We start from the raw sequence: 10,766 nt of genomic DNA, 5'->3' as shown, positions 1-10,766 counted from the left end.
GTTGGTTTCACTGATTCTGATTGGGCTGGTGACCCTGATGATCGGAAGTCTACTGCCGGTTATGTGTTCACTCTTGGTTCAGGACCTATTACATGGGCTTGTAAGAAACAAGCTGCCATTTCTCTTTCATCAGCAGAAGCAGAGTATCGTGGTGCCGTAGAAGCTAGTAAGGAAGCCTTGTGGCTTCGTCAGATCTTGTCAGAATTTGGCTTTCATCAGCAACATCCGACTACACTTTGGTGTGATAATCAAAGTGCCATTCAGCTATGCAAAGATCCAGTTCAACATCAGTGCAACAAACACATTGAACTGCACATGCACTTCATCAGAAAGCTCATTCACGACCATGTTCTTGAAGTGCAATATTGTTCAACAGATGATCAAGTTGCAGACATCTTCACAAAGGCTCTCATAGAGGCGAAGTTCACTAAACTTCGATTTATGGTTGGAGTTCAGGAAGTTGTCACTAAGGGGGGATAGGCTCTAGTGCCTCCTTCCTTCTCCTATTGTGTCATATTTGTAAATCCTTCAATCCTATCCTAAGTTGTTCTTAAGGGGGGATGTTAGGATATTCCGACACATAGGAAATAGTTAAGTACAACTTGGTCTAGTATAGAGTTAGGTATAGAGTTAGGTAAAGTGTGTTTCTTTACTGTTGTACATTTTGTAACTTACAATCCGACGGTCACGATATGTAGTGATCTGACGGTTCATTCTCTCCTCGGTATTACCGACACTTGATCCGTGGCTTGACACCCGATTGGTCCATGAATTCTATTTAAAGCGCATGGAGGGTCATTTGTAGGGTAATCCGTGCATGAGAGAAGCTTATGTAAATTTTCATTCTTTGATTAATAAATTGCCTGAAGTGGCCGCGTTGGCTCAGGCTGTGGACTGTTTCCCTCTTTGAGGGTTTTAACCATGTCAAAAATACTGGTGTATTGATCTGTGATCTGGTTGTGAGCGGTGTCCTTTTGGTGTTCTTTCTGAGGAACTTACCCTGTAAATTCCTACAGGTTTTGGGATCGAGGGGAAAATATCTGTGTATATGTGTTTTATGTTATGCTCTCACATTGTTTATTTTTTGTGTTTTAGAATTTGTATGCAGGTAATTTCTCTACGGGGTTAAAACCTACAAAGAAAACAATTTATTGACATAATATGATGACAAATACACCATGAAACTCCACTAAATCAATTATGAAAAGATAAATCACAAAACAAAAAAATTTTTCTAGCCCTCACTGACTTGATCTACATTCAACATCTCCCAAAAAAATGAGTTTTTTTCTTTTTTAATGCTCCTCTCTAAATTCAAATTTCTCAAACAAACTAATCCCTATTTAATTGGCCTAACACACACCTAAGCTAACAAACTCTATCACTTCACTCCTAATCTTGGCACTCCCATAACGTTTACAAACAAATAATAAATAAGAACATTTAAGAGGTCCAACCCTCTCTAGTAAATAATTTTGACCGGTCAGGTCAAAGGTAATTTATCTCATTTGATGCTATCACATCATAATCAAAAGGGACATTAGGCCACCACGGCCCCCACAATTAAGATTTCTGGGTAAACCCCCCTCGAACTTCCTAAGGGGAGGTAGTTTGAGGCCACCTCCTTATAGTGGTAGGTTTAGTCCATGGGGAGTAGAAGAAAGGACTCTAGCGAGAGTTAATGTTGTATTTGTGGTATCATCAAGGTCTAACATGATACAATGGAACTCTCAAGGAACCCTAAGCTTAGGAAGAAGCACGCAGGGAAGGAACTCCTTTTCAAGAAACTCACAGAATGGAATAACCAGATCACCACAGGTTAATTGCTGGGGATGTGGAGGACCTCATTTTTAGCGAGATTACCTAGAGGCTTCATCAACTCTGGTGGCCAAGTGTTGAGCCTCAAACCTGCACTTCTTTACACATCCTCTCAGCCTCCTTTTCCTATTCATTTCCTTCTTTTGCCACTCATTCCCTCCATCAAATTGCTCAAATCATTGTATTTTAGGACTTTTTACATGGTTTGCTAACTATGCTAATGACTGTTGTTGGTTTAGAATTTTGGTTCAAAGTGCTGCGTTTCCGCAGCTCACACAGGGTTTCCGCAGTTGATCCCGGTTTCCGCAGCCAACCCCGGATTCCGTAGCCGTTTTATTAAATGATATGTTCCAGGTTTCCTCCGGGAAGAAGAGCCACATGGGCAAGTTCGTGGAACCAAGGACATGGTGTGTGTCCTTCCAGCTCACCCAAACCGGTCATAAAAACCCGTGGTCAACGAGGAGGCAAATACGATCAACAGAAGTCATTGGCGGTGGCACGGCTCTGCGTGTTCTGTTTTGGAGCACGTGAAGAACAGGTGGCATCTTCCTCAGCCACGAAGACAGTGGGAAACATGAATCCAACAACAGATTGAATGCCCACAACGACCGTTGCCTAAATCCGAGGACGCAGCAAGATTACGTGTTTTTACACAGCTGCTTGAATAGCTTAGTTTTCGTTAAGTTAGTTTGCTTTCCTCTGTTATAAATAAAGCGTCTTTGAACGCTGGATAGTTAGTCGTTAATCCATTTTGTAAACACTGTTGAAACCTCTTTTGTAAGCGTTTTATAAGCTCCCCACTGTATTTTACATTTGCTGTTAATCTATGAGAAGACTGTTCTGTTTCTAAGCGTGTAACTGCTCTTTGGATTGGCTGAAGTAGGCAGAGGGCCCCTGTTTGCTGCAGCCACTGTACAGTAGTTTTACTTTTAATTTCTTGCATTTCTTTTTCTGATTTCATGTATATTAATGTACAATTATCTTTATGAATTGCTGCATTTTATTTTTTTTCAACATGTATATTAGTGTACATAAACTTTGAATTCTACTGATTTACATTTCTGCACTTTTGTTCATGACTGATCAGTGTGTTATGCAGGTTTCTTAGGCGAGCCCGGGACAGTTTTCTTTCTTTTCTTTTTACAACTAGTGGCATGTGTGATCATCTTGTCTAGGCTGCTGACCTTTATTTTTATGCAGTTTGATTTTCATTAGTATCATTTCTTTAACTTGCACTTTACTTTCTGCTCAGTAGTTATCAAGTTGTTCATTTATTGATGGTTCTTTTTCTATAATCAACTAACTTTATTGGAGCCAAAATATCACTTAGTGCAGCTTGGTTTATTTTGTTTTAAGACTCACATTACTGACCTGTTCATAATTGTTCTCACATGATTAAGAAAAGGTTAAAATAGTGTGATTTGTCTCACTTAAATTTCACATTGATTAGATTTAAATGAAGAGTTAAAATAGTGTAAAGTAGTTGTTCTTGCTTTTAATTGAGTTAATATAGATTTCATTTTCATTTTCATCAGCAACAAAGATACTGGGCCGATGCCATTAGTCCTTTATTTGATTTTAAGCTTTGATTTTATTGCAGTTATTGTTCAAGTTTTCTTTTAGAATACTCTTTAAGTTTCAAGAAATCACTTAGAAATCATCACAATCACCCACATTCACTCGCTTTATTACATCTCCATCACATCACATTAGGAAAGATACAATAAAAAACAAACTAAAAAGATAAAAACGACAAAAGACTTAGAAAAGGTTATCTAAGTACATATAGTACACCTCACTTCATCAGCTTACGAGCCCCGGGTTGACAATTAAAAGTAGCAATTTAGACAACACTAAATTGACCAAACACCAAGTATCTCACCTTAGGGTGCATCTATAATTTTTATCAAGAAGAAGAGTGGTTCATTGTAGCTATGTATAGACTATCCATAATTAAATCAATCTATAATGAAGAACAAGTAACCAATGCCCTAAATTTATGATCTTTTTGATCGAATGAGATGGGCTTTTATCTTTTCAAAAGTTTGATATAGGGTATGGTTATCATCAATTAAGAAATAAGGACAACGACGTTCCTAAGACTTCATTTTGAACTCGCTTTGGGCATTACGAGATTGTAGTGGTACCATTTGGGTTAACCAATACACTGATAATATTTACGAATCTTATGAATATTGTTTTCTGTAATTACATTGATTTCTTTATACAAGTCTTCCTAGATGATATTCTCATTTACTCCAAGAACAAGAAGGAGCATGAAGAACACTTGCCTAAGGAAGCACTAGTTATATGGAAAACTATCAAAGTGTTATTTCTTTCATAAGGAGATTCATTATATAGGTCACATCATATTTGGAGAAGAAATTTCAGTAGATTCTGAGAAGGTAAAAGCAACCATGGATTGGATGATACTGAAAATGTGCATGAAGTGCGTAGTTTGATGGGTTTTGTATGATATTATCGAAGGTTTGTAGAAGGGTTGTCAAAACTTTCAAAGCTTGTCACAACTCTCCAAAGCAACAGAGTTAGGTATGAATGGACCAAGGAATGTGAGATTGCATTCACCGATATTAAAAGATTGTTGACCAATTCACCAATATTGCGAGTGCTTGACACGGAAAAAGACTTTACTGTATGTATCGATGCATCCAAGCAAGGATTAGGTGCGGTATTAATGCAAGACAAAGTATTAACATTATATGCCTCATGAAGAAATCTACACCATGCATGATCTATAGTTGGTCGTTGTAGTGCTATAGTTAAAAATATGGAGACACTACCTCATAGGGAGAAGCTTTATGCTCACAAGTGATCACCAAAGTTTGAAATACTTGTTTACCCAAAAGGACTTGAACACTAAGCAAAGAAGCTGGAGTGAATTCTTAAGTGAATACGACTTTATAATTTCATACATCAAAGGGAAGGAGAATGTGGTGGTAAATTTTCTAAACAGAAGGTCAATGATATTTTCCCTCATACCCATTAAGGTAGATTTGATGGAAAGAGTTCTAGAACATCCCTTAGAAGATAACTCATATTTAAAAGTAATATTCAAGCTTGACAGTAAAGATCCAAGAGAACCTGAGTTTGAGGGATATGAAGTAGAGGATGGACTATTATGATTCCATGGAAGGATGTATATCCCTAAGAGTGGATGTATATCCATAGGGGTGGGGATATCTGAAACAATATCCTTAAGGAAGCCTACAGGGAACTTTATTATGTGCATCATGGTGTAAAACAAATGTATGCAGACATGAGGAAACTCTTCTTTTGGGGAAGAATGAAGCGCAATATTTTCCAATTCATTACAAAATGTCTTGAATATCAGCAGGCAAACGTTGACCATCATCACCTAGTAGGTCACCTACAACCACATGATATTCCTATGAGCAAGTGGGAGGTAATTTCTATGGGTTTTTTCGTAGCACTAGCTCTTATCCCACAAAGACATAATGCCATTTTGGTCATGGTGGATAAACTAACGAAAAGTACTAACTTTACTCACATAAATTATACTTAATAATTTGTTGACGTAGCTCAAGTATTTATAAATGAGATTATTAGATTCCATGGAGTTCCTACAAAGATCTTATTAGATAGGGATACACTATCCACTTCAAGGTTTTAGACTTGTATACAGTTTTCTTTAAGAAATCAACTAAAATTAAGTACAACTTATCACCCTAAGACTCATGGAGAACCAGAAAGGGTGAACTAAGTAATGGAAGATGTGTTGAGGATGTATGTTATGGACCAACAAATGCACTGGGAAAAGTACTTGCCCTTGGTTTAATTTTCATATAATAACAATTACCATAGTTCAATTGGAATGCCTACATTTGAAGCATTATATGGAAGACCTTGCAGAACATTTCTAAATTGGAATAAGTTAGAGGATCAGGTAGTAGTGGGACAAAAATTAATTCAAGAGATGGAGGAACATGTAAAACAAATTAGGTGACGGTTAAAGGAAGCACGAGATAGGAAAAAAGTTATTTTAATGTTCATAGGATGGATAGAAATTATGAAGTAGGAAATTAAGTTTTTATCCTTTAGCAGACCAAATAAAAGCACCATCCACTTTGGAAATGGAACAAAGTTGTCACCTTACTTTATTAGGCCATTTAAAATTTCTGGAAGAGTCAAACCTGTCACCTACCATCTTTTACTACCACACCATTTGCATAAAATTCATAATGCTTTTCATGTATCTCTATTAACAAGCTACATAGCTAATGAATCTCATAAGCTTCAATGGAAGGAACTATAGGTATTGGACAAGGGAATTGTTTCAGTCAAACCATTATGTATAATGGAGCGTAGGGCTCAACAACTCATAAACCGTGTGGTGGACCAAGTTAGAGTCTAATGGGAGAATTATAGTCTTAGGTTTTCTACTTGGGAAGACACAACAACCATATACCAAAATTATCCCAACTTGTTTTGAGTTTTGAAACACTAAAATCTTTCTTTTGTACTTCTTTACTTTATTTTGCTAGATAAATAAGACTATGAAGAGTTACATGAAAGAATGTTATTTCAAATGACTATATTTTGTCAAGTATGCTTAATAAATACATACACATTGATGGTACATGGATACCAATGTGAACTATGTCATGAATGCAATGTCTACATATTATGTTTTACGTATCAACATGTGTGATGAGGTTAAAGAGCACATATTTTTCTTTATTATTGATGAGATGGATATAACTATAGTGACCAAACTTGACAACTTAATGTGAAGACTAACTACGGGTATATTGGCTAGACATAACCAAATATGTTAGGTGAACTCAAAGACCAATATCATAGATGCCAACAAAAATTTGTGTTGGAAATTGTTAGTTGAATACACAGTGGTTTTAAATATAGTGATGCCTATGCCATAATGTGATTTCAAGTGTTTATATTGCATATGATATCATTATTTTAGTTTTGAATTTATTAATGTCTATGTTATAATGTGTAGACAAGTGTTTATATTGCAGATAATATCATTATCCAAACCGGTCATGTTATGACAAAACTCCAAGAATAGTTGAGCCTCAATGAGATTCCATGATAGGGTGTTGACCCTAGTGATATAAGGAGGGGTAGAAGTGTTTCCCACCATTTATTCTCCAAAACATAGAGTCATGGAAGGACTACGTGAGTCGTGCTTCCCTAGATGTATGATGCTGACTACTGGATGCCTATTGGGGAAGTTATGTCGATGTAGTTGACGCTCCCACCCTTGGGGTTTTATGGATGGTTAGGTCAATATAGCTGACGCCATAGCATATTCTAGTAGAGGACAGATATGTTGAGAGTATAAGAGATTAGGGAGCATATCATGATTCTAGAATAGCATTGTAACTCTGTTAGGGTAAGGCATGAATGCTCAAAACACATTTTAGATGTGTCCTCACATTATAAATGATAATTCAATCACAGAACACAATCCTTACATGATTATACTAAACATTAAAGTAATTATTGGGATACTATATAAACCCTAACTTTGGGACGAAGTTTTTTGAAGGAGCGGCTTATGTAACGATCCATCTCAAATTACGGGAAGAATAGGAGTATTAGCATGCATATGATAGCTACATATGCATGCATCACATGCATTGCACTAATATATATAACATGATTATGAAAATGTCCAATTATAGAATAAATGAATTAATGATTTAAATGTTAAATAAATACCTAATTCACTAGAATATAATAAATTTATTGAATAAGATAATGTGTGTACTACCATTATAATATATAACTATAATATCTTATTCAAAAATACATACAATAGATTATACAAAATAAATTGAAAATATAATATATATGGTATAAAAATAAATAAAATAATATATATATATATATATATATATAAAATAAAATAAAATAAAATAAAATAGAATAGAATAGAATAGAGGAGAATTGTAATATATATTATTTATTATACAAACTAAAAATAAATTATAATAAATATATATTATATTAACTAAAATGTACTATAATATACATGTTATATAATCAAAAGGGAATAGAGTGTAAACAATTTAAACGAGAAATATAACTGGTGATACAAGGAATAATAAATGTAAACCTTGTTGTCAAATGAAGGTGGCAACCTCCAACCAATGAACCTACCATGTCAGAGGGCAATGATCGCTTGAGAATTTTATAATATATTATGAAAGGGCGATGAAGAAATGGAGGGCAGTGGTAAGATGACTTAGCGGGGAAGGAACCTCCTTAATATAAGGAGATCGATGGAGGACGCAATGGGGGGAGAAAAAGGAGCACTAAGAGTGAGAGAATTATAGAGGAATCCACAAGAATACAGTGATAGGCAGAGTGAATATGAGGGACGAGCCCGGGGCTTGAGAAACTTGTAAAATTGAGCAGTTGTTCTTGGAGTTTGGAGTTTTAGGTACGGGGCCAGAGGATTTCGATCTCGAAATTCTATGGATTTGGGAACCAGCGAGGTGATAGAAAAAATAAATTAATCGATCTTGTAATAAAAATAAAGAATTCAAAGCAACAATAAGCAATTATTGACATTACAGGAAAGAAACATGTATATATTTATATTTAATATAATAGAATTTATATAAAATCTACTTATCTAATTAAATTGTAATAACAAACCTTATATAAAAGTTACCCACATATTGTTATTAGTGATTCAACCACTTACCATTGCTATTTGTAATTAACCTAATCTTCATATATATTTATATTTAATATAATAGAATTTATATAAAATCTACTTATCTAATTAAATTGTAATAACAAACCTTATATAAAAGTTACCCACATATTGTTATTAGTGATTCAACCACTTACCATTGCTATTTGTAATTAACCTAATCTTCATATGAATATTAAACTCAAATTTTCCTATATATTAAAAATAAACAAAAACAAAAACATTATATAAATATTTTTAAACTACTTTTTTTAAACCTATTAAAATTGTTTTTTGAAAATATATTTGTAATGAGTTAATTTTTTTAATATATATAAATATAAATAATTTGTTTTGCCAATATCGAAAAATAAATAATTTTATTATCAAAATTCCAAAATTATAATGAAATTCGAGTTCAAAAGAAAAAATCTTAACGAGCTATCAATGTAAAATAAATTCTATGAATACTGCTCATTAACAATGTAACTAGTCACTATTACCCAATGATAATAATCGATTGAAATCTATGTTTTGACTACAAACCAAAATATTCAGAACTACCAATGTGGAATAAGGGAGACAAAAATAAATTAATGACCATTTATAAATTAATGGAAAACAAAAATAAATTAATAATAATTTAATTTATTCGAGACACATAGAATTAATAATATTTATAAAAAATAAACTAATGACCATTTATAAATTAATGGAACACAAAAAGAAATTAATAAAAAAATAATTTATTCCAGACACATCTAGAATTAATAGTATTTATAAATTAATTGAAGAAAAAATAAAAACTATTGCAAACACATTCAAACTAATGATAATAATAATTTGTAGAATTTGTTGCCTCTTTCAATCCATGGCAATGATATTGATTGATTATTTCACCAACGTTTATTGTGATGGATAAGAAACAAATTCCACAATACACATGGCAAAAGTATCAAATCTGAAATAATAATAATTTATAAATTTTATATAAAGAAATCAGAATATTCAGGATGCAGTATGTATAACAACATAGAGAACAACTATATTATTTTTATATGCAAAGCAAAACTAAAAGAGCACCCACAAGGTGAAAGGCTGACTGTGTGAAGATGGTATCGGCTCCGCTGCCCACATTGGTAATTGGATGGTCATTAGAGGACGGATTAGTTCCACTGCTAATAGGATTTCCAGGATTAGAACCTGGATTTTCAGGATTCGAACCACCTGAAGGTGCAGCAGGTGACTCCGCAGGAGGAACACCCACGCTTGTTGTCGGTGGATTTACAGTTGCAGTAGGTGGATTTACAGTTGGAGAAGGTCCAGGAGATGGAAGTGCGCCCGCAGGACTCGAACCTGAGACCATAATTCAAGGAATTGACTTTGTTATATATAATTTAATTCATAAAAGATAACTATAAAATACGACGGGAAAAATAAGAAAACCTGGAGGCGCAGCGACCGGAGGGTTAACAGGAACGTCTGCGCTAGTTGGAGCTCCAACCGGGATCCCTGCAGCTGGAGAAATTAAAAGAGTAAAAGATTGCCGTCAGGTCTCGTGTTCAAATCTCATAACAGGAAAAAGAAGAAAAAAAAATCAAGAAACGGAGGCGTACCTGCGCACTGGGTGAGAGGCGGGGAGTTGACATTGCACAGACCAGGGAGGGCGAACACCTGTGTTGGGTTAATGGAGATCCCCAAGGGATTACTGGTCCCAAATAATTGACAGAGGCAGGATGATGCACCGCTGGTCACTCTTGCAAAGGCGCTGCAACACGCCGGAGCTAGGGCGGCACTGCTGCCACCGCCTGTAAGAAAACCGGAGCACGGAGAAAGGCTGCTGATTGAATTCGTACAGCCTGTGGAAGCCGCTGGTGTCTGCGCTAACACATTGAGGCCCATCACGAGCGCCAAGACCAGGAAGAAAACAGAAATTAAAGGCCTTCCCGCCATTGTAAAAGAACAAGTTCCTCTATTACTATGAAGAAGATAAAGATAACTGTACTGCAATGTGGGTTTTCAGAAGGAGATTAAATAGATTTCAGAGGCAAGTATTTCTAAAAGTCTTGAAACGAGCTTTGAAAATGAAATTCTGAACAAAATTTCTCTAAATTGACGTTCACCAACCATGGATGTCTGCACACGTCTGTGACGTTTGTTAAAAGGTGAGCAATTCTGAGGGTGGTTGTGTTGGTAGGATATGTGTTATTTCTTGATGTTTGTTCACCTTTAATCTTGATTT

General features: G+C 35.0%; 1 protein-coding gene across 1 annotated transcript; it reads right to left on the bottom strand.

The window, feature by feature from the left end:
- Window positions 1-9,486: 9,486 nt before the first annotated feature.
- On the bottom strand, window positions 9,487-10,541 carry LOC149210693 (uncharacterized). The gene is made up of 3 exons (XM_089394471.1): window positions 10,141-10,541; window positions 9,971-10,042; window positions 9,487-9,880 (listed from the first exon to the last, which is right to left on the bottom strand). Exons 1-3 carry the CDS (start codon window positions 10,475-10,477, stop codon window positions 9,579-9,581), a joined length of 711 nt encoding a protein of 236 aa, XP_089250597.1. The 5' UTR covers window positions 10,478-10,541; the 3' UTR covers window positions 9,487-9,578.
- Between the last annotated feature and the right edge of the window lie 225 nt (window positions 10,542-10,766).

Source organism: Pinus tabuliformis, chromosome 1_2 (genome assembly GCF_031772625.1).
Source record: "Pinus tabuliformis cultivar Carrire ecotype Pingquan chromosome 1_2, CPIR1, whole genome shotgun sequence".
Taxonomy (NCBI): domain Eukaryota; kingdom Viridiplantae; phylum Streptophyta; class Pinopsida; order Pinales; family Pinaceae; genus Pinus; species Pinus tabuliformis.
This window is presented reverse-complemented; position numbering and strand designations above follow the sequence as displayed.

Coding starts and splice junctions, on each gene's coding strand:
- LOC149210693 (XM_089394471.1), bottom strand. CDS start 10,477: ATGGCGGGAAGGCCTTTAATTTCTGTTTTCTTCCTGGTCTTGGCGCTC. Junction 10,043..10,140: donor GCCTCTCACCCAGTGCGCAG/GTACGCCTCCGT, acceptor TAATTTCTCCAG/CTGCAGGGATCCCGGTTGGA. Junction 9,881..9,970: donor TCCGGTCGCTGCGCCTCCAG/GTTTTCTTATTT, acceptor TTATGGTCTCAG/GTTCGAGTCCTGCGGGCGCA.